Source organism: Sus scrofa, chromosome 5, assembly GCF_054392235.1.
Source record: "Sus scrofa isolate SSC_HxYL_T2T_F1_AM1 chromosome 5, Sscrofa_HxYL_maternal_Yorkshire_Landrace_v2.0, whole genome shotgun sequence".
In the NCBI taxonomy this organism is placed as follows: Eukaryota; Metazoa; Chordata; class Mammalia; order Artiodactyla; family Suidae; genus Sus; species Sus scrofa.
Window position 1 is genome coordinate 18,631,958 of NC_139387.1, and position 24,467 is coordinate 18,656,424.

General features: G+C 41.8%; 1 protein-coding gene across 11 annotated transcripts in view; it reads left to right on the forward strand.

The window, feature by feature from the left end:
- Nucleotides 1–24,467, forward strand: part of DIP2B (disco interacting protein 2 homolog B) — a 234,650-nt gene that overhangs the window by 186,832 nt on the left and 23,351 nt on the right. For 6 of the 11 annotated variants that reach the window (XR_014803179.1, XM_084955582.1, XM_021091658.2 and 3 more), the window contains 6 exons: nt 3,053–3,133; nt 5,724–5,851; nt 7,834–7,948; nt 11,164–11,365; nt 18,365–18,474; nt 18,614–18,694. Coding sequence is in view for 6 of the 11 variants with exons in the window: in XM_084955582.1 (XP_084811708.1) it covers nt 3,053–3,133; nt 5,724–5,851; nt 7,834–7,948; nt 11,164–11,365; nt 18,365–18,474; nt 18,614–18,694 (717 nt within the window). In the remaining 5 variants the exon portion in view is untranslated. Of the gene's footprint in view, nt 1–3,052; nt 4,905–5,363; nt 5,548–5,723; nt 5,852–7,290; nt 7,949–11,163; nt 11,366–18,364; nt 18,475–18,613; nt 18,695–24,467 lie in introns of those variants that run through there. The other 5 variants (XM_084955587.1, XR_014803180.1, XR_014803183.1 and 2 more) reach the window with 5 other exon arrangements.

The window sequence follows — 24,467 nt, forward strand, 5'->3', positions numbered from 1 at the left end:
CTGCGACCTACACCACAGCTTACCACAACGTGGGATTGCTGACCCACTGAACAAGGCCAGGGGTCGAACCCATGTCCTCATGGATACTAGTTGGATTTATTTCCGCTGCACCACGAAGGGAACTCCTGACATTCATAAACTGTTTATTGCCGTTCTCTTAGTTTACTTTCACAGGTGATTACTTACCTCTGCTCAGTATATATACATTTTACTTATTCATTTATTTATTTATTTTGTCTTTTTGCCATTTCTTGGGCCACTCCCGCAGCGCATGGAGGTTCCCAGGCTAGGGGTCAAATCGGAGCTGTATCCACCGGCCTATGCCAGAGCCACAGTAACTCGGGAGCCGAGCCACATCTGTGACCTACACCACAGCTCACGGCAACACTGGATCCTTAACCCACTGAGCCATGACAGGAACTCCACATTTTACTAATTTATTTATTTATTTATTTATTTATTTTTATTTTTATTTTTTTTGTCTTTTTGTTGTTGTTGCTATTTCTTGGGCCGCTCCCACGGCATGTGGAGGTTCCCAGGCTAGGGGTTGAATCGGAGCTGTAGCCACCGGCCTACGCCAGAGCCACAGCAACACGGGATCCGAGCCGCATCTGCAACCTATACCACAGCTCTCGGCAATGCCGGATCGTTAACCCACTGAGCAAGGGCAGGGACCGAACCCGCAACCTCATGGTTCCTAGTCGGATTCGTTAACCACTGCACCACGACGGGAACTCCCACATTTTACTAATTTAAATCTCATCTTGTTTTTCTTTTAAGTGCTTGGACTTCGTATGTTTCCAATATCTGATTTTTTTTCTTCATTGCATTTTCTTTATATAAACAAGATCCTCAAGAAGTGTTTTGAAGATATCAATAATATTTTATTATGTTGCTTTTCCTATGAGGGCAACTGCATAGCCAAAATCCTCAGATTTAATACTAAAGTTGTTAGGGCCATAGTGATGAAGAAATTTTGAAATTTGCAGTATAAATTTAATAATAGTGAAATAGAATAAAAATCCTAACCAAAAAGAAGAAAACAATTACGATGGTTTTACAAATTAAAGTGTCTAATATTTTTCTTAATGGATCTTTACATTTAGACTCTAAATTTTCCAATGTGGTTAATATTTCACTAGAACAAAAGACATAGTAATGGCTAGTCAGAAAATAAAAGTTATATTTAATTTAATTTTTTTTTTTTTTTTTTTCTTTTTAGGGCCACACCTGCAGCATATGGAGGTTCCCAGGATAGGGGCTGAACTGGAGATGTAGCTGCTGGCCTGCGCCAGAGCCATAGCAACGCTGGATCCTTAACCCACTGAGCAGGGCCAAGGGTCAAACCTGTGTCTTCATGATAGTAGTCAGATTCATTTCTGCTGAGCCACAATGGAAACTCCAAAAGTTATATTTTAAAAATAAGCTACTAGGGGAGTTCCCATTGCGGCTCAGTGGTAACGAACTTGACTAGTATCCATGAGGATGCATGTTCGATCCCTGGTTCTGCTCAGTGGATTAAGGATCTGGTGTTGCCATGAGCTGTGATGTAGATCGCAGATACAGCTCAGATCTGGTGTGGCTGTGGCCTAGGCTGGCAGCTGAAGCGCCAATGCGACCCTTAACCTGGCAATTTCCATATGCTGTGGGTTCTGCCCTAAAAATAAGTTACTGGTGAGAAAACCTTTGTAACACATATGAACGCAAGGATAAGAAATCCATCCATAACTTTTGCATGCCCCAGGCATACCTGCCCCCCCTGAAAAAGAAAGAAATTAATCCATACTAGTAATAAAGAAATGCAGTTAAAATAACAGTGGAATTATCTTTTTTTTACCTACCAGATTGACAAAGTTTGGAAAAACTGACAACATATAATAGTAGCCAGAGTATAGGAAAAAACATTCTGATATGTCATTGGTGGAATGTAAATTTTGTAATAATTTTGTTGGACAGCCTGTTCAAATTGAAAAGACTCATTCTGGATTTCCCATCGTGGCTCAGTGGTTAACGAATCTGACTAGGGACCATGAGGTTGCAGGTTTGATCCCGGCCTTGCTCAGTGGATTAAGGATCCGGCTTTGCCGTGAGCTGTGGTGTAGGTCACAGATGCGGCTCGGATCCGGAGTTGATGTGGCTCTGGTGAAGGCCGGCGGCTACAGCCCTGATTCGACCCCTAGCCTGGGAATCTCCATATGCTGTGGGAGCGGCCCTAGAAAAGACAAAAAAAAAATTTGTGAAAAATCAGAAACGACCTACCTAGCCAGAAAGACTTGTTATATTCTCATATTACTAACTTTGTTGGTTTCCTGAGTACTGACTCTGGGCTGGGAACTGTGCTTACATCTACAAATCTGTTGACATTCCCTTCCTCCTTTTTCTAAGCCTGGGAGAGGCACTGGGAGTTCCACTTTATGGCCAAAGAAACTGAGGTTTGGAGAAGTCTAGGAATCTACCCAAGGCCCATATTACTAGCAAGTAGCCAAGTCAGATGTTGACCTTAGACCTAACTCCAAGGTATATGTTGTCTCATCCCCTGTGTAACATGTGATGGTATATTAAGGAACTCTTCAAAGGGAGCTAGATTGACCAATTTGTAAAGGTATCCAACATATGTATATTATGTGAAACGTATAATATGTGAAAAAGCAAGTTAGAAAACTGTATATATGATATGATCCATTTATTTATGAATGTATGTAGTTAGTTATTTTTCGGGCCATGCCTACGGCATGTGGAAGTTCCTGAGCCAAGAATCGAACCCAGGCCACAGCAGTGACAACGCTGGATCCTTAACCTCTAGGCCACCAGGGAACTCCTGTGATGCCTTTTTAAAAAGTTCTTAATATATTAATCTAAAAAAATAGATAAAGAACAAGTTATAAATGTTTGCTATTCTTAAGGGGGTAAGAATTACCAGATTCATTATATGATTTTAATTTTCAACAAACATGTATTATTGAGTAGAAGTCTTTTTTTTTTTTTTTTAAGATTTTTAAAAAATCAAATGCATTTAAAAAAAACACAGATTTTGTTTCTTTTGTTTTTTTAGGTGATTCCAGTGAATTCTGCAGGCTCTCCTGTTGGGGATGTGCCATTCATCCGGTCAGGATTGCTGGGGTTTGTAGGGCCAGTAAGTGATGCTTTCATGTTTGTTTTGGTGCATCTGACCCAAATATTTGCACAAAACAAATTCTTGTTAGTCTAGGACCGTTACAGGGTTGCTTAACTTACATTTAGAGCAGAACTAAAAATGTTCTAAAATGAATTAATGTTTATTGCTTCCATTACCCAAAATCATTTTATTCCTTCAAACTAAGACATTATTTTTCATTTGTTTCCTTTGGGTTTTTTTTTTTTTTTCTCTTTCACTTTTAAGATGACATTTTTTATTTTCAAAACTCTTCACTTTTTCTTGCTACCTTTTGTTTCTTTGTTTGTTTTTGGTTTTTGGTTTTTTAGGGCCACACCAGTGGTACATGAAAGCTCCCAGGCTAGGAGTCGAATCAGAGCTTCAGCTTCTACCCTACACCACAGCCACAGCAACATGAGATCCAAGCCGCGTCTGTGACCCACACCGCAGCTCAAGGCAACACCGGATCCTCAATCCACTGGGCAAGGCCAGGGATCAAACCTGCGTCCTCATGGATACTAGTAGAGTTCCTTACTGCTCACCCACAATGGGAACTCCTCTTGCTATCTTTTTTGATTTGATTAATATGTTACAGTAAATTATAAGAGTGCTGAAAAAGTTACCTTTAATAGCAAAGGAAAACCGTAATAAACAGTGTACAAAGCATTTTCATACAGATTATCAGTACTGTACCAGATGTGACGGTAAATTCTTTGAATGAGAACAATTTGTTTTTCAGCAAATGGTATTTGGAGGCACTGCACTTGATCTTAGCCAAAAGGCCGAGAAGCGATATATTTGGAGGCACTGAGTACCAAATCTGTTCTCAAAGAGCTCATAGTTACTTCCACAAGCCAGTGAGGAGGGCAGAGAGCCAGCGCATGAATGAAGGGCTTTGCATGACATAATGGAAAGTTTGAATTTTATTTTGTAAGTGGTAGACATTCCTTATCGTAGTTGAGCCCACATACCTCTCTTCCATCTCTCACTTCCTCCTCACCCTCTCTTTTTTCTCCTCCTGGTAGTTCAGATTAAATAAGAAAAGACTCAATTTTATTTCATGTCTTCCCCACCATTTATGGGTGATGGTGGGGGTGAGGGCATACCTCTAAGATAATTGCTCTCCTAGAAAGAGACGTCTACACTTGCTGTCTTGACTTCTTCACTCAGTGCCAAGAAATTCTTAAATACCCAGCTGCTTTCAGCTTCCCCTGTACCACTGAGGTCTAAGATGAGGCTCCAGCCATGGCTTCTGCATGCCAGGAAACAGGGCACAGGACGAAGTACAGTCCTCCTCTCTCTTAGGAGAGATTGTCTGAAGCTGCTGAGCAGCTCTTCTGCTTACATTGCATCGCTGTGAACTAGGCACATGGCCACACCTACTTGCATGGGAGGCCGAAATGCAGTCTTTACTTTGGTCAGCCATGCCCAGCTAGAAATTCTTTATGTTACTGTGAAAAAAAAAGGAGAAATTGAGGAACTAGCAGTGACTGTCTCCTTCTCTTCATTTACTTCCACCGCAGCACTTTTCAGACTGTGTTGAAAATGGCTGATTCTTCTGGGATGACAGAAGGATAGGCCAGTAGCTTCTTGAGACTAGAGATTATGTCTTACTTACATAACCCAGTCAGTATATGGCACTGTCTTATGCTCAGTAAATCAGTGAGTCATATTCAAATGAAGATGATTAGATAATTGAGTATAACTAAGTAGTCAGTCCTAAAATTTAGGAATTCTATAATGAATGGGAAAAGTTGCTTATTGCAAATGAGTGTGTGAGAATTATTGATACTGATTATATGAAATAATAAATAATTGGATTATTTATACAGTGATGTTTTTAAGGCATTAACAGTAGTTTTCCCTGCATTTCAGTTATTTTAGTGAAAAAGTGAGGCTCCAACCATATTCCTTAGACCTTTATTAGCTTATTTCTAATCTTACCAGATGGAACATTACCCTTATAAATCTGAGACATTCACTGTCACATTAAAACTGTCTTAATCTCTTCCTCATTCCAGTGTTAAATGACTTAATTTTCTCCTCTGCATCCATCCCGTGATTAAGTACAGGAGATGAACTAGGACATAACCATGACTAGGAAAATGAACTGTGCACATGTGGTATCCTAGTTTTATTTTCTTCTAAAATCTGTCCCTGGGAGTTCCTGTTGTGGCGTGGAGGAAACTAATCTGACTAGGATCCATGAGGACACGGGTTTGATCCCTAGCCTCGCTCAGTGGCTTAGGGATCTGGCGTTGGCCGTGAGCTGTGGTGTGGGTCTCGGATGCAGTTCGGACCTGGCCTTGCTGTGGCTTTGGTGTAGGCCAGCAGCTGCAGCTCCGATTCAACCCCTAGCCTGGGAACTTCCATATGCCAAGAGTGTGGCCCTAAGAAAACCAAAAAGAAAGAAAGAAAAAGATCCTATTAATTGTAAGATGACTGTTTCTGAGATGTCAAGATGTGAAACACTTTCTTAGAATCCATAAAATACGGTATTGTTTTCTTATATTTCTATGAGAATTATTTCAAGGTGGAAATGACATTTCTGTTTTACTATTTAAGTGTGTAAATCATTGTTACCTCTCAGGGCAGCTTGGTCTTTGTGGTTGGAAAAATGGACGGGTTACTGATGGTTAGTGGCCGAAGACATAATGCTGATGACATTGTTGCTACTGGATTGGCTGTTGAATCAATAAAGACTGTTTATAGAGGAAGGTGAGTGGTACAAAGTTCAAATGTTAGCATTTCCAGTGGAGTCTAAAGTTATCTTTATTTTTTAATTTTTTTAAAGATATCTTTATAGGGTGATTTGAGTTGTATTCTGTAGATTCTCTTTCCAAGCGATGAGTTTGTTTTTGGTTAAGCGTAGCAGAAACCAGACTTTGAATACTTATTTTAAAGTGTCTGGTTCTTTGGCTGTAATTGAGAAGAATATGATAACCATATCCTGTATTTCAGTTTTTAATTATTACTATGTGTTGAACTCCAAGGACTGAGGAGAATTCTAAAGCACTGAACTTCTGGCATTCCTTCAGTACAGAAATCGTCCCATTCGGTCTGATTGAGCTAGGTGCCACTGTATAGGGGTTGTAAGAATCATGTCTAAGAATCATGTCTCTCACCTGACTCTAACTAAATTATTATACCATTTTAATGCAGAGATTGACATAAGTACATAAGCACTAATTTTGAATTCCATGAATGAAGTCAATTAGATATCCTTTTTTCTTATTAATTCAAGAAAAGATATTTGGTAGATATTTGAATAATGGATATGCTATTCAGTAGTTTACGACCATGGATAGATGTCTTGAAAGCAGTCTTGTTGTCCCTTAGTTTTTGAATAAGTAAGAAAAATTAAACCAATGGAGAACCAGTTCCCAAAATGTGTAGTTTTTTGTAATGGTGTGGCTTCCTCTGAGAGGTAAAGTCCATGGGGCACTAGACCTGTCTTTGGTCACAGTCATATCCCCAGCACTCAGCACAGCTCCTGGCACGTGGTAGGTGTTCATTAAATATGTGTGGATAAAAGGAAAGAAGGAGAGGAGGTGGTCAGGCTTGCTGGCCATGTACTCCACCCTCCAGGAACCTCCCATTTATTTATTTATTTTCTTTTTAGGGCCGCACCTGCAGCATATGGACGTTCCCAGGCTAGAGTTGTAGCTGCTGGCCTACACCACAGCCACAGCAACGCCAGCCACATCTGCAACGCCAGCCACATCTGCAACCTACACCACAGCCCATGGCAATGCCAGATCCTTAACCCACTGAGCGAAGCCAGGGATCGAACCCACGTCCTCACGGATGCTAGTTGGGCTCATTACTGCTGAGCCATGATGGGAACTCCCAGGGACTTCCCATGATTTCATGCGTTCATTCAGCAGATATTTATTGGGTGCCGACTGCGTGCCACCATAGGGAACGAGATGCTTCTGGAGATGCTGCAGAGCGCTGTGCAGGAATGACACTCGGGGGGGGGAGGGTGCCTGCCGCTTTATCCCTGCGGCCTGGGAATGCCTCACTAGCAAGGGGACGTTTGAGCGGAGACCTCACTCAGAACAGCCTCCTCCCCCTGGCCTCCCAGGTCCCCCGTGAGCACCCGGGCCTGGGTCTGACCTCTCCCCATCACTCTCTGCTTCACCACTCTGCTCCAGGCACACTGGCCTTCTTGCTGTTCCTCAAACCTGCCAAGCTCGTTCCTACCTCAGAACCTTTTCGCTTTCCGTTCCTTCTGCCCGGAAACCTCTTCCTCCAGATCTCCGCGCGGCCCGCGTCCTCACCTCATTCAGGTCTCTGCTCCGATGTCCGCTCCTCTGGGAGGTGCCGCCCAGCGCCCCCGCCTTCATAGCACGCCCCCCGCACACCGCCCCCTCCCCCCCGCCTCGGGTTCCTAGTGTGTATCACGACATGACGTTATTTCATATTTATTTGTTTGTTCTGTCCCTGACACATGAGCTCCACGAAGACAGGGACCGTCTTATTCATCACGACGTCCCATCATTCCCGATAGTGGTGCTTATTTAATACATGTCTTTTGAGTCCTCGTTTCTATGGCAATGATTGTGACGTTTTCTTTTCTAAACTCCTCATTCCTGGGCAGTGCGGTGGGGATGTCTCCTCTCTGTAGTTCCAATTGAGCAAAGCAAATAGGACTGGTTGTGAAGGGAGTCCTGATGTGTTTGATCTGTCTCTCTTAGAATTGCTGTGTTTTCTGTGTCTGTATTTTATGATGAGCGCATCGTGGTAGTTGCGGAACAAAGACCTGACGCTTCTGAGGAAGATAGTTTCCAGTGGATGAGCCGTGTGCTCCAGGTGAGTGCACCTGGGGTCTCTGTCTGGACGGCTGACTTTGTTGTTACAGGTGGCAGCAGCCACTGCTTAAGCATTTTCTTCGAAAAAAACCAGTTGTGCCACCTTATTTTTTTTCTTCCCCGTTGTTGCTGAAATATTCTGGGTAATGCTAGCAAAATCAGATGATTTATACCATGCCTCCTTGTGGACCACAAAGTATATATTTCCGCTCAGGCCACCAAAAACAATTGAATTTGACTAGCTTTGGCAAGTTCTTTCACTTTTTTGTGCCTGAGCATTTACTACCTGTGAACGTTTTAGGTGTCCAGATGTAAAACACATCTTTGACTGTAACCAGTCCCGTGCCAACAGCTACAGTATTATTACTAGAGGCTCCAGGTGATGCCTGGAGTGTGAGGGATCCAAGAAAACATAAGATATTGTTCTTACTCTGGAAGAGCTTTACTCTGGAGTTAGAGATCTAGGTGGAATAAACCACTAGGGAAGAAGACAGGTTTGAGCTCAGTATAAAGGGTATGTTTTTAGAGGATATGTTTCTGTGTTTCTCAGTGTAGGGGGATATGGCTGGAATGATGAAAAGAGCCTAGCGTTCATTTAGAATCATACTTTGAATCCCAGCTCCACTCTGTACCCCATAAGTGCCTTGAAGCAGGTGACTTAGCCTCACGGAGTTTATTTTCCTAATCTGTAAAGTGGGGATAAAATTATCTGTATTACATAGCCGTTATAACAATTAATTGAGGGTAATTAGATAGTGAATTGAAATATTAAGTACCTGCATTCCATAAAAGACAATCGTGATTATTATTGACCTAAGAAAGAATGTTAATCTAAGCATGATCTCCATCAAGGAGTTTAGAGAGGCCTGCTCTATCTAAATAACATCCCTTTTCACTGTGTCCCCTCACTCGTCCTTACTTTTCTACTCAGTATTTATCAATGTATGTGTTCATATTTATTATTTTTCCATATCCACTGTAACAGAAGCCCCATAAAGGCCAAGACTTTCTCTCTCTTGTTCCCTGTCAGTCCCCAGAACCCAATAGCTATGTTAGAACATCCTCAGAGTAGGCTCAATAAATAGTTATTGGATAAATGGATGGTCCAAAGAAAGTATGGGCTGTCCTTGCCGTAGCAGCTTATAGGTATTGAGATCGTTTCCAGTATCTTTAACGCGTCTGCGTGGGGCATTTGGATGTAGTTACTGCCAGTTAGTAGTGTTGTAGAAATGCTGCAAGCATGAGATAAGTGATAACACCAGACGACTTTTAAGGTTTCTTCCTGTCTCCAGGGTCTGTGGTTCTAAGTTATCAGCTGGTGTAGCATAGGTTGTTTGTAGTGGAAAATCAGAAAAAAGAGAGAGAATCTGCTGAAGATAGACTAGATAGAAAAAACTATGAAGAAAGTAGGACTGGGTGATCTCTGAAAGATGGCTAAAAGTCAGACCTGCAAAGAGAATGTTTTTTATACTGTTCATATTTTCAAACAGTATTTTCATACTGTTCGTATGCTTATTACTTCGTTCAGAAAGAACTTCGGGGAATAGTAGTAGTGGAACCTTGTGGTGAGTTATGCATTTTTTTTCCTGTTACAGGAAGTGAGTTCCCCAAGATACTTGTTATTTTTTTTTTCCCTGGAAAGCAACTATAGGAATTAAATGCAGTGCTAACTCATTAATCCACATTCCTGTTAAAGTCATTTGGGGTCTAATTTGGGCATGAAATAAGAGGACATTATTTTCTCTGTAGTTTCTTCGCAGCTTGGGACACTTGGATCTGGAGTGGAACAGTAAGAACACCATATGTTCTAGCAGGTTAGAGCCAAGGGACTGTTTCATTCCAGGTCTGCGTATATATAAACACTTAACTCAACACCTTCTAAGGAAGGTGGTTACTAGATGACTTACCAGATGGTGTGTTTTCATTGAGGAATCCAGGCTACATGTAATAATACGTTTGCTAAATTCCTATATATTTTAAGAGACCAGGGACTTAGGAACTCTTCCAGACTTCCCATTTCCCAGTCATCCCTGTTGGTTAGTAGGATAGTCTAAGGAACATGCTGTTCAGTAGGATAGTCTGAGGAACATGCTGTTCAGGTTTATTCCTTTTACGTCGTTTTAATAGAAGGCTTTGTCTGTCTTTTGTGACTCTCAGTCCATTCTTCTTCTCAGGCTGTATTTCCTTTTTCAGTAAGACTTGCGGGTAATAAAAAAAAGAACCTTCTCAACTGGTGTTTGGAACTGGTATTGATAGTTAGCTAGTTTTAAAAGGTGGTTGAAGCAGAAAACCATGAAAACAAGAAATTCTTCAAGTATTAAATTGGAACACAAGCTGTCTAAGTGTGCCTTCATTTGATGTGGAGCAGTGGGAGGGTGGATACACTGGTTTGGGTCCCAGGTCAACTTATATCGTAAACTACATCCAGACACACTGTCTTTGGTTTTCGATTTCATTTCCTTTAAGTTAGTCTAGAACATGAGTATTTGGAAAGAAACTGAAATACATAATCCTTCCCTTTTAGAATTAACTTGCCCATACCTATCAACAGTCGTTTTTTAGGAGCTCATCTTTAACGCATCTTCCCAAAGCATAACTCTTTCTCTTGTTTTGCATTCACATTTTATCAGCTGATGTAAAAGTTAATTAAATTGTCCAAGCACATAACACAAACAGCTGGTGTAAAAGGTGTAGACACAAGCATAGCTGACACTCAGGGAGCACACAGGTGCATGGCTGGGAGCAGGGGTGCACCGCGGGAGCTGGTGGCCTCCAGGGCTCAGTGTGCGAAGGGCCTCACCCGGGTGTTTTGTGGAGGGGATGCCTGATAACCTGGTAAACCACTTAAGCAAGGGCTTGTTGACACTTCTGTTGCTCTTAATAAAAATATTTGATTATGTAGCTGAGCTATGTTAGTAATCTATTAAAGAACAAAAACAGTGTTCTGGATTTTGAACATTGTCATTCAAGAGAGCAGTTATTGAGACTTACAAATCAGTATCCAGCTCTGTCCATTTAGATTGTACCTTACCCATCAGCCATCACTGGAAAGATTAGGTGCCTTTACATGTGTGGGGTCTTAATAATCTTCCAGATTCTAGACCTAGAATGGATAGAAACAGAAAAACCTTAGAATAGAATAATGGATTTTGTTAGGTGGATGCCAAATGTTGTAAAGTTAATCTCACTGAATGTTTTTCTTTTGTTTTTTTCTAGGCAATCGATAGCATTCATCAAGTGGGGGTTTATTGTCTTGCTCTGGTACCTGCCAATACATTGCCCAAAACTCCACTGGGAGGGATCCATATATCTCAGACAAAACAGCTCTTTCTGGAGGGATCGCTCCATCCTTGCAATATCCTCATGTGCCCACATACATGCGTGACCAATTTGCCAAAACCCCGGCAAAAGCAACCAGGTAACATTCTGGCCTTGAAGACAAGAAGCTGAATTCTTTCAGCATGATTCTTTTTGTAGAGTTAGGCTTTACAAAGATGAGTAAGTAACACGAGAATGGTATCAACTGGCCAAAAGCAAGGAGAATTAGATTTTGCAAGATAGGTTCTCAGGGTTTATAGATGGCTCTCTCTTCTGAGTGGTTTTCAGTAAAGTGCCTCCATTTTCTGGAAGGTGTGGGATTAGGATAATCTGGACCTCACGGGTGGAAATAGAATAAAGTAAATGCTTTAAGGGAGGCTTCTGCTAATAAAAATAGCTAGTATTTATGGCGGGCTTACTAAAAACCAAATGCTACTAATGTTTATGTTTTACAAATGTGATCCTAAAGCATTGTTCTCAGCTGTGGAAAATAAATTGCAGAAAATTTCAGAATTGTGCCCAGTGTCATAGAGCTGGTATAGTGGCACAGGTGAGATAAATAGTACGTTTTGCATATGCAAAATTCCTTTGAATTCAGCAAGCAAATAAAAGTATATGAGTTGCCATATAGAAACAAGAAAAAAAAAGAGTCAATTTCACCTTTTTGCCCTAATTTCTTTCTTTTTTTTTTTTTTTTTTTTTTTTTTTTTTTTGTCTTTTTTTTGCTATTTCTTTGGGCCGCTCCTACAGCATATGGAGGTTCCCAGGCTAGGGGTCGAATCGGAGCTGTAGCCACCAGCCTATGCCAGAGCCACAGCAACGCGGGATCTGAGCCGCGTCTGCGACCTACACCACACCTCACGGCAACACCGGATCCTTAACCCACTGAGCGAGGCCAGGGACCGAACCCACAACCTCATGGTTCCTACTCAGATTCATTAACCACTGCGCCACGACGGGAACTCCTGCCCTAATTTCTGAACAGACCTAGGTTATAGAGCTAACTGATAGGAAATCAAAGGTAGGAATAAGCAGGTGATGGTCAGTCCTATTAAAATATCTGTTTAATCCAGCATGTAATCATTAGGTTTTATTGATGCTTTTTCATTTTAATTGAAAAGGTAATGAGAGCCTCCCAGTTTCTTGTATGCCTAGAAACACATGAGAGCCAAAATCTGGCCTTTATGGTTCCCGCCATTACCCATCTCCCCCCAACACACACATACTCACAGGCACTCTGTGTGCATCTGCATAGCAACTTCCAAATGTGTTGGGAAGAGGAGATAAAAGTGGTGGCAAGACAGAAGTTCCCATTGTGGCTCAGTGGTAATGAACCCAACTAGTATCCGTGAAGATCAGGTCAGTTCGCTCAGTGGGTTAAGGACCCAGCATTGCCATGAGCTGTGCGGCTCGGATCTGGCGTTGCTGTGGCTGAGGCGTAGGCTGGCAGTTGCAGCTCTGATTCAACCCCTAGCCTGGGAACTTCCATATGCCGCAGGCACAGCTATAAAAGAGAGAAAATGGGAAGATTAGAAAGGCAAAGGGAAGTGTGACATTTAATTATATTTCTGTAAGACCTCTTCTGCTGAAGGTAAATATGGGGTAATAATAAAATGAAAGGTAAGCTCTGACTCTCAAAGATATTTTTATTGGGATATTAAAATGTTAGTATACTCTCCTCTGTAGTAGAGATTACTTCAGTAACAATGTATAGAACTAAAGTATATATGATATTGATCAGTTTCTGCTAGGGGAAATGAAAGTTTATGGAGGCTAATATTCTAAAGGAGTGGTTAGAATGAAGAAGTCTGTATATTACAATCAAGAAATATATTTTAGGAGTTCCCTTTGTGGCTCAGTGATAACGAACCCAACTCGTATCCATAAGGATGCAGATTCGATCTCTGGCCCCTCTCAGTGGGTTAAGGATCTGGTGTTGCCGCGAGCTCTAGTGTAGGTCGCAGACGTGGCTCCGGTCTTTGTTGCTATGGCTGTGTGTAGGCCAGCAGCTGCAGCTCCGATTCAACACCTAGTCTGGGAACCTCCATATGCTGCAGGTGCAACCCTAAAAAGCAAAAAAATATATATGTATATATATTTTTTTAAAGTATCTTCATATAATCTGCCTCTGTATTTGACAGATATAAAACATACAAATCCTCCATCTCAAATTCTGTTATACCAAAGTCCTATATTCATTTGTCATGAGTAATAGCCTTTTTTTTTTGGCTTTTGGCTTTTGTCTTTTTAGGGCTGTACCCTCGGCATATGGAGGTTCCCAGGCTAGGGCTCGAATTGGAGCTGTAGCCGCCAGCCTACGCCACAGCCACAGCAATGCCAGATCCAAGCTGCGTCTGCCACCTACACCACAGCTGTGGCAACGCCGGATCCCTAACCCACTGAGCGAGGCTGGGGATCAAACCTGAAACCTCATGGTTACTGGTTGGATTCGTTAACCACTGAGCCACAACAGGAAGTCCATAATAGCCTATTTTAAAGAGCATTTAATCTAGGATTCCTTAAACAGAACTTTCATGTCAATAGATACTTAAAAGATGCTACTCAGAGACATAGTAGATGCTTAAAACATTGTCTTTGATAGCCAGATTTCAACTAACTTTCTTAAATGATAAAACCTGTATAAAAGATTTATTCCTAAGCCCCCATAGGGATAGCATCCGCCTGTCTGATGAAAAGCATTAGGTTTGAATTCTATATTTTTGCTGTCTGTTGTGATTGCCTGCTAAGATGACTTAGTGTGATGCATGTGGGTCAAACCAAAGCAGTTTGAATATGATGGTGTAGATGGAGTTGGGGATAGCATGAGGGGTTGGGACTTAAGAAGAATACAGGAGCATGGAGATGTGTAGGAGTGAAGTGAGAAAGGAAAAAAAGAGGAAAAGAAAGATAGAAAGCCCAGTGACAAAAATCTCACTGAGATGCCTGTTAAGCTATTGTGTAAGGAATGGAAATATGATAGGAGTGGTTTGAGCTGCAAGTTTCAGAAAAACCTAATATCTGCTTGAACAAGAGACAAGTTCATTTCTTTCTTAGGTAGAAGAAATCCAGAGCTAGGTATTCCCGGGCTAGGATCCTCAATCACTGTGGTTCCAGCTTCTCATTTTTTGCGCTGGCACCGTTATCAGTTAACTGTTGTTATAGATGATGAGCTGCATAACAAATAAATAACCCTAAAGCTCAATGGATTAAAATAAGAAGCATTTATTTTCACCCATAGAATGTGGATCTACTGAACATGGCTGGGATCAGCTGGCCTTGGCTTGGATGCAGGTTGTAAGTTGGGTTCAGAACTGTTCCATGTGTGCTCTCTTCATGGGACCAGCAGCTCCTGGGCCACATTTTCCTTAAGGCAGATGGCAATAGCGAGAAGGCAAGCCAAACTATACGAGCATATTTAAAGCTTCTGTTTGCTCCATGTTTCCTAACATTTCATTGTCCAAACAAGTCAGACCATGCCCAAAGTCAGTGGAGCAGAAAGGTATATACTGTTCTCATAATCACAGCAAGAAAGTCTTGTAAGAAAATAAAATGGGAGTTCCTTTTCTGGCTCAGCGGAAACAATCTGACCAGCATCCATGAGGACGCAGGTTTAATCCCTGGCCTCGCTTAGTGGGTCAAGGATCCGGTATTGCCTTGAGCTGTGGTGTAGGTTGCAGCAGACACAGCTCAGATCCAGCATGGCTGTGGCTGTAGTGTAAGCCAGTGGCTGCAGCTCTGATTCAGCCCCTAGCCTGGGAACCTCCATAGGCCATGGGTGCAGCCCTAAAAAGACAAAAAGAAAGAAAGAAAAGCAATCTGTTACATCCAGCCTTAGCATACTGCCTCAGGGTTCATTTAGGCTGCCTGACATCCAGCCATCAATTCTGCATTACAGGTAGGAGCAAAAGACCAAGAAGGGAATAGCCTTCCCCTTTAAACATATTATCTAGAAATTGCACGTGTAACTTCATCTTAGATATTATTCTCCCATGTTAAAGGAGATAGTCTTAAGGAGAACAGACCTGTGATTGCCAAGGTTGGGGGATGGACTGGGAGTTTGGGGTTAATAGATTCGACTATTACATATGGAAGGGGAAAACAACAAGATCCTGCTGTATAACACAGAGACCGTATTCAATATCCTGAGATAAATCAGAATAGAAAAGAATGTAAACAAGAATGTATGTAACTGAATCACTTTGCTGTATAGCAAAAATTGACACAACATTGTAAGTCAACTGTACTTCAATTTAAAAATATATTTATAGTCTTTATTTCAGGCATTTGCCCAGCTAAAAATAAAGGGTTGTATTTTTAAGGAAGAAAAGACTTGATATTGGGGTTGATAACTAGCAGTCTTTGCCACTGGAAATTTACAGAATTTTGTAGGAAAAATAAGAAGGCCTATTTACTGATAGAGCAAATTATCAGCAATTTACCTCCTAGATGTTCTTGCTCTCTAATTTTTTACTCTCTTTGACCCATAGACTCAAGAAATACACACAGAAGGACCTCAAGAATTTACTGCTAAATTATTTTTGTCATTTTAAATTACTCTGAAAAATTCACGTTTGAAAATGTCATGCCTTTATTAACCTAAGAGTGAGTGAGGTCCAGGATTGGGCCACTGACACAGTTATGTACACTCTGAGTCTCTGGCTATTTAAAAAAGGCTGTCTCCAACATATGTCTGTAACTTAATTATGTGGTCTCTTGGGAGAGTTTTGCATATTAAAGTTTCTGTAGGCAGATACTTTGGAGATGAAGAATGTTCAGCAGAGTGTTGAGTACTCTACCCTATAGGATATGGGTTTGTTTGTTTCAGTTTAAAAAGTTTTTTCAACTTTTTATTTTGAAATAATTTTACTTACAAGAAGTTGCCAAATAGTGAAAGAATTTCCTTATACTCTTTACTCAACTTCCCCAAATACTTAAAAGTGATTCTATGATTTAAATGGTTTCGTCCCAGCTATTTTAGTACATTCATGATCAATAGATTTTGGCAGTAAGTGTCAGTAGTATTAATCCAGCCGTCAGCTTTACTAAAAACTCTGCTGGCAAACAGTTTTGTTATGTTTTAGCTATCTAGTTTGATATGTTGAAGTATTAATCATTAAATGACCATCAGGAAAGTCGTACAGGGAGTTCCTGTCATGGCGCAGCGGAAACAAATCAGACTAGGAACCATGAGGTTTCGGGTTCGATCCCTGGCCTTGCTCAGTGGATTAAGGAACTGGCGTTGCCATGAGCTGTGGTGTAGGTCACAGACAAGGCTCGGATCTGATGTGGCTCTTGCTGTGGCTGTGGCCCTAAAAAGGAAAAAAAAAAAAAAAGGCATACAGGAACAAAAACACAAAAATAAATAAATAAATAAATACATATTTTAAAAAAGAAAGGCATGCAGGAGTTCCTGTAGTAGCTCAGTGGGTTAAGAACCAGACTACTATCCATGAGGACATGGGTTCAATCCCTGGCCTCACTCAGTGGGTTAAGAATCTGGCATTGCTGTGACTGTGGCATAGGCAGGCAACTGTAGCTCTGATTCGACCCCTAGCCCAGGAACTTCCCATGTACCAAAGGAGTGGCCATTAAAAAAAAAGGAAAAAAAAAGTTTTAAAGGCATACAGTGTTTAGATTCACCAATTGTTACTTCTTTTTAAAACTTTAAAACTGAACTCTGAAAGTAAATTGCAGATATCATGACACTTCACCCCTGAATATTTCAACAGTGTATCTCTAGAGACCAAAAACATTCTCCCAAAATTTTCCTAATCAACCACAATGCCATTATCCTAAGAAGCTCAGCCTTAATATAATGCTATCATATAATAATGCATAGTCTATAGTCATATTTCTCCACTTTTTTTTTTTTTTTTTGCTTCCTCCACTTATTATTATAGTTGTTTTTTAAAAATCCAGTATCCAATCAAGGTCACACATTGCTTTCGGCTGTCAGATCCTTTAACTTAAAAGTTCCCAACTCACGGGAGTTCCCATTGTGGCTCAGTGGAAACGGATCTAATTAGTATCCATGAGAAGGGGGTCGATCCCTGGCGTTGCTCAGTGGGTTGGGATCTGGCATTGCCATGAGCTGTGGTGTAGGTCACAGACGTGGCTCAGATCCCAAATTGCTGTGACTGTGACATAGGTCGGCAGCTGTAGCTGTGATTCGACCCCTGTCCTGGAACTTCCGTATGCCGCAGATACGACCCTGAAAACCAATAAATAAATAAATAAATAAAAGTTGCCAACTCTGCTTTGTCTTCAAGACATGAACCTTTTTTTTTTTTTTTTTTAATGGGAGTTCCTGTTGTGGCACAGCAGAAACAAATCCCGCTAGGAACCGTGAGGTTGCAGGTTCTATCCCTGGCCTTGTTCAGCCGGTTAAGGATCCGGCATTACTGTGAGCTATGGTATAGGCCACAGACGTGGCTTGGATCCCACATTGCTGTGGCTGTGGTGTAGGCCAGCAGCTGTAGCTCCAATTAGACCTCTAACCTGGGAACCCCCATATGTCTTGGGTGTGGCCCTAAAAAGCAAAAAAAAAAAAAAAGACATGAACCTTTTTGAAGAATCCAGGCCACTTGTCTCATCGAATGTCCCACAATCTGGATTTCATGATCTCATTACTCAATTAAAATATTCCTGATGAACTCACTCTCAGTCCTCATAGACGGCAGATTTCTTTTCAGACCAGATATCGATTACTGTTAAGCCCACTGTTAGGGTTTTATTCATGATTAGAGCAGATGAAATTATTTATCAGTAGGAACCAATGAAACCAGCTGTCACCTCCTCAGAGGGCAAATTTCCCTACACCTAGTCCATCCACCCTCCAATCCCTATCTCTCCTGTGGGCCTACTTTCTTTTTTTTTCTTGCACTTCCTGCTGCCTGACAGTATTTATCTGTGTTTGTTTTTATTGGTTGCCTTTCCCCACTAAAATACCAGCTGTCTTGTTTGCCTAGAAGAGTGCTCAGTCAGTGTTGAATGGCTGTTTGAACCAGCTTGGGGCAGGCTGGAAATGCCTGGTGAGGAAGGGGGTAACATGGCTTGAATCACCATCTCCAGAGAGTTGCATTTTGCTTTTACTTAACAGGTGTCGGCCCTGCTTCTGTGATGGTTGGGAATCTGGTTGCAGGAAAACGCATCGCACAAGCTGCCGGAAGGGATCTTGGGCAAATTGAAGAGAATGATTTGGTGAGGAAGGTCAGTGTTCCAAAAGTGTTAAATTTTTACACACAAATCAAGGACAGAACCTGTGCTTCAGGTGAGAGACGGGAGATGTGTTGTCCAGCTCTTTCAGAGTTGCTGACCCTGCTTATTTTTTTCTGCTTTCTGACTTCAGCACCAATTTCTGGCAGAGATTTTGCAGTGGCGAGCCCAAGCAACTCCTGACCACGTACTCTTCATGCTGTTAAATGCCAAGGTATTAAAAATTCGATTGTCTGTCTAATCAGCTGGCTATTGTGAGTATTTTAGGCACTCTTTAGCTCTTTCTTTCATCAGAAAATTTCTGTTGCCAACTCTGAGGAAGGAGTTATTGCTTTCTCCTTGTTTTGATATATGGGAATAAATTTTGCAGTCACTTCAAATGAGACCTCCTGGATTATTATTCAGTTCTGTCTCTTCTTTTGTTGCAATCAAGTCACCTTTATTCAGCTCTGATAGGAACGGGAGGGATCTATGTCGTTACATAGATCAACAGATGTACAGAGTATTGTGTTCTGTAATTTATTACCCAGTTTTACTTTTCTTCCTTGATTTCCACCAGAAAGAAAATGACTTTATATCAACATGTTAAAAACCAGAGTTGGAGTTCCTCTCAGTGGTAACAAACCTGAGGACGCGGGTTTGGTCCCTGCCCTTGCTCGGCGGGTTAGGGATCCAGCGTTGCCGTGAGCTGTGGTGTAGGTTGCAGACGCTGCTCGGATCCCGCGTTGCTGTGGCTCTGGCGTAGGCTGGCGGCTACAGCTCCAATTAGACCCCTAGCCTGGGAACCTCCATATGCTGCGGGAGCAGCCCAAAGAAATAGCAAAAAAGAAAAAAAAAAAAGTTATTTTTAGTACATATTTAAATGATCCATTGTTAATATATAAAAAGCAAATAGAAAATTATTTAAGAGTATATGTAACTACTGCTTTCTAATGGATGGTTCACCAGGATATTATATTCTTTAAGTTATACACTCTGTGGGGGTCTGCTGTCATTTGTTTATGTTGATGGCTGAGTCAGAAGCTAAACATACTTTGATCACAGTATAGAACAGTATTTCTCACCAGCAGGGGAAGGACTTGAAAGGCCTATTGGAATCTCTTAGGGGACTGACTTACCCTAATTCCCCCTTCGGCCCCAGTCCCTTAGATTCTGATGTTTGCACACACACACCCCTACCTTTGAGAATTTATGCAGTGCTTGAACTTGGGAGGAATATGCCGTTCATCTTAGTGAAACATCATTAAAAATCGTAAGAACCATTGCACTGTGGTAGAAAACTTGGACCTTTCTTCTTCCACCTCTGCATGCAGTGGGCCTCTCTTCATGCCCCTGGATTGGCTAGGGTCCTTCCATTTCAGTAAGAGGATGTCAATCCAGCTGTTGCCCAGTCCACTCTCACACTTGGCTACAGGTGAAGTTATGGTCCCTTCAAAACTTCTCCAGATATATTTGTTAGTGAACATAAGTTTAAATTTTCTTCTTGGTCAGAAAAATAATATATAGAGTCAACTAAAGACATTTAGTCCATTTATTCTGCGTATTCTAACGTTTTACCTTGGATGACCCCAGACTACCAGGATGCTTAGGAACCACACGACATTGTTCTCTCATGCCCACAGAATGGTTGTAACTGAAGTTTAGTTTGCTGCCGTACCACAGACCAAGAAGAGGGCTACTGTAAGAAATGGCCTTCTGACTTTAACCCTGGTTTTAGCCAAAGAAATAGTTGTTTTAATATTATAACCTTAATGGCCAAAAATAGACAATTTATTTAGTAAATTAAGACATTATGGAGTTCCCTTCATGGCTCAGCGGTTAACGAACCTGACTAGGCTCCATGAGGATGAGGGTTCAGTCCCTGGCCTTGCTTAGTGGGTTAAGGATCCGGCATTGCCATGAGCTGTGGGTGTAGGTCGCAGATGCAGCTCGGATCTGTGGCTGTGGCTTAGGCCAGCAGCTATAGCTCCAATTCACCCCTAGCCTGGGAACTTGCATATGCTGCAAGCAAGGCCCTAAAAAGCCAAAAAAAAAAAAAAAAAATTATAAACATGATGAAATACTTATGCAGTCTTTCAAAACAATGTTATGGAAGAATGACATTGTTTCTAATGTAGAATTGGAAAAGTAGGATATAAAACTCTAATAATAATTGAGTGCTTACTAATTGGGTGCTTTATATTTCATAGCTCATTTTAAGATTGAGACATAAAATCACTTGCCTGAGGTCACAGGACTGAAAATGGTAGGACTAAGGAATTAGCTCCTTCATTTGAACCCAGACTTGCTTCAGAGCCCACATTCTTAGCGAGAGCACTGCACAGCCACTGGCATAGTGTATGATGCTTTTTATTTTTTTATTTTTTTTATTTTTTTGTCTTTTTGCTATTTCTTTGGGCCGCTCCCTCGGCATGTGGAGGTTCCCAGGCTAGGGGTCGAATCGGAGCTGTAGCCACCGGCCTACGCCAGAGCCACAGCAACATGGGATCCAAGCTGCGTCTGCAACCTACACCACAGCTCACGGCAACGCCGGATCCCTAACCCGCAGAGCAAGGGCAGGGACCAAACCCGCAACCTCATGGTTCCTACTTGGATTTGTTAACCACTGCGCCATGACGGGAACTCTTTTTTTTTGTTTTTTTGTTTTTTCTCCTTTTGCCATTTCTTGGGCCGCTCTCGCGGCATATGGAGGTTCCCAGGCTAGGGGTCCAATCAGAGCTGTAGCCACCGCAACCTTGGGATCCGAGCTGCGTCTGCGACCCACACCACAGCTCACAGCAATGCCGGATCCTTATCCCACTGAGCAAGGCCAGGGATCGAACCTGCAACCTCATGGTTCCTAGTCGGATTCCTTAACCACTGCGCCATGATGGGAACTCCCCGCTTTTTATTTTTTAATGTTGCATGTAAATTTATGTGTAATATACACTCACTTAAAAAAAAAAGGGGCAAATATACCCCCAAATGTTAATAGTGGCTACATCTTAGGATATTTATTCATCTTTTGGGGGGGGTGTCTTTTTAGGGCCAAACCCATGGCATATGGAGGTTCCCAGGCTAGGGGTCAAATTGGAGCTATTGCTGCTGGCCTGTGCCACAGCCACAGCAACGCCAGATCCGAGCTGCATCTGCAACCTACACCACAGCTCACAGCAACACCAGATCGTTAACCCACCGAGTGAGGCCAGGGATCGAACCCTAAACCTCATGGTTCTTAGATTCATTTCCACTGCACCAAGACGGGAACTCCAATACTTTTAAAATTTTCTATATTGAACACAATTTTATATTAATGAAATTTAAAGTTATTTTAAAAGAGACAGCTCAGTAAATTTGTTTTTACCATGAGATTTTTATTAGCTACAAAATTATAATAATTAAGACTATGATATTGACAGGACAAATAACCATTTGATGTTACCTGGTAAAGTGGAAGGTAGGTATCCCAAGGACCCAGCAATTCCATGTCTAGGTCTACACCTGACCAAAATTCATGTTTTTATGCACTCAAATACATGTATAAGAATGAATGGATAGGAGTTCCCATTATGGTGCAGCAGAAATGAATCCAACTAGGAACCACAAGGTTACGGGTTCAATCCCTGGCCTCGCTCAGTAGATTAAGGATCCAGTGCTGCAGGTGCGGCCCTAAAAGGAAAAAAAAGGAGAAAAAAAGAATGAATGGTCAGAGTACCCAGTGTGTTGTCTCTCTGGCAGTGTGGGTTCTGTCCCTGGCCCAGCACAGTGGGTAGATGATTCAGTGTTGCTACAGCTGTGGCCTAGGTTGCAGCTGCGGCTAGATTTGACCTCTGGACCAGAAACTTCCTTATGCTGTTGGTGCAGCCATTTTTTTTTTTAAAAAAGAATGGGAGTTCCCATCATGGCTCAGTGGAAAGGAATCTGACTAGCATCCATGAAGGACGCAGGTTTGCTCTCAGGTCTTGCTCAGTGGGTTAAAGGATCTGGAGTTGCTGTGGGCTGTAGTGTAGGTCACAGACATGGTTCAGATCCTGTGTTGCTGTGGCTGTGGCGTAGGCTGGCAGCTACAGCTCCAGTTGGACCCCATCCTGGGAACCTCCATATGGCATGGGTGTGGCCCTAAAAAGCAAATAAATAAATAATTTTATATCAGGAGTAGAATGGATGAGTAAATTGTTGTATGTTCATACTGTTAAATACTATGCAGCAACAAAAGTGAATAAATTACACCTAGGTGCCACAGCAAAGATGATGCTTAACAATATCGAGAGAAAGAAGCACAAAAATATATACGTAACAGTCCAATTTTGGAGTTCCTATTGCGGCACAGTGGTTAACGAACCTGACTAGGAACCATGAGGGTTAAGGATGGTTAAGGATTCAGCGTTGCTCAGTGGGTTAAGGATTCAGTGTTGCCGTGAGCTGTGGTGTAGGTCGCAGACGCGGCTTGGATCCCACGTTACTGTGGCTGTGGTGTAGGCCAGGGCTACAGCTCCAATTAGACAGACTCCTAGCCCAGGATCCTCCATATGCCATGGGAGCGGCCCCAGAAAAGGCAAAAAGACAAAAACAAACAAACAAAAACATTTTATGAAAATCAACTATTTTATAGGTGCTAAAAAATATTTTCAAAATCAGCCATTAGGGAGTGTCTGTCATGGCAGAGCAGAAACGAATATGACAAGGAACCATAAGGTTGCAGATTTAGTCTGTGGCCTCTCTCAGTGTGTTAAGGATCTGGCGTTACCATGAGCTGTGGTGTAGGTTGCAGACGCGGCTCAGATCCTGCAGCTCCGATTGGACCCCTAGCCTGGGAACCTCAATATGCTGCCGGTGTGGCAAAAAAAAAAAAATCAGCCATTAACATTAAAAAATTAGGAGTTGCTATTGTGGCTCAGCGGTCATGCACCCAGCTAATATCCATGAGGATGCGAGCTCAGTCCCTGGCCTCTTTCAGTGGGTTAAGCATCCAGCGATGCAGTGCGCCACAGCACAGGTCACGGATATGGTTTGGATCTGGCATTGCTGTGGTGTAGGCCGGCAGCTGCAGTCTGATTCGACCCTTAGCCTGGGAACTTCCCTAATCTATGGGTGCAGCCCTAAAAAAATAAAAATAAAAAATCAGGCACTTACTGATGGAGGGAAGGCAAAGGCTGGCAGGGGCACCCATGAGGGTGCTTTCGAGCTCCTAGCAGTGGTGGTCTCTATTTTAGGCTGGCTCTTACACAGATGCTTCTTTTATAATTTTTCACTATGCTGTACATTCATATGTTATACATATTACACATTTGGGTGTTATATTTTGCAAAGGAACAGGAAATCAAAAAGCCCAGCTCAGTAAACTTGAATTAACAAAAAGGGTATTTTTGAAGGCTCATGGGACCAGGAATAGTTGGCCATCTTCTAATCTGCTAGCCCTTATTGTTAGCCAGTAGACTCTGATTCTTTGTTTTGTTTTGTTTTGCTTTTTAGGGCCACACCTGCAGCATATGGAAGTTCCCGCCCGGGCCTGGGATCAAACCCGAGTTGCAGCTGCACCCTATGCCACACCTGTGGCAACACTGAATCCTTAACCCAGTCTGCCACAGCAGGAACTCCTACACAGCAAATGTGTTTGACCACATAGCTAGCCTCCTGGCCTCACTCCAGCCCTCATCATGCTTTAATTTTGTTTATTTTCCCTCTACTCTTATTTCTTCATTTAAATAAAAAAAAAATTGCCTTGTATTTTTTTAAAGCTTCCTTAAATAAGAAAGGCTGTAAATACATGTTTGCTTTAGTTTAAGGTTACTATTCCCTAAGTACCTTCAAACATTGAAAAGGAATACCGCACGCATCTTTTGGTCCTGGGGAATTTTTGCTGAATTTGGTAACATGCTAAAGATAATCTAGCAAGACACAAGCCTGTCATATAATGTCAAGTTGGCTGTATTTATTACTGTTTAATTTTGTTACTGAGCTTGGACTGGCTTATACTTTCTTCTTTTTTTTTTTTTTTTTTACTTTTG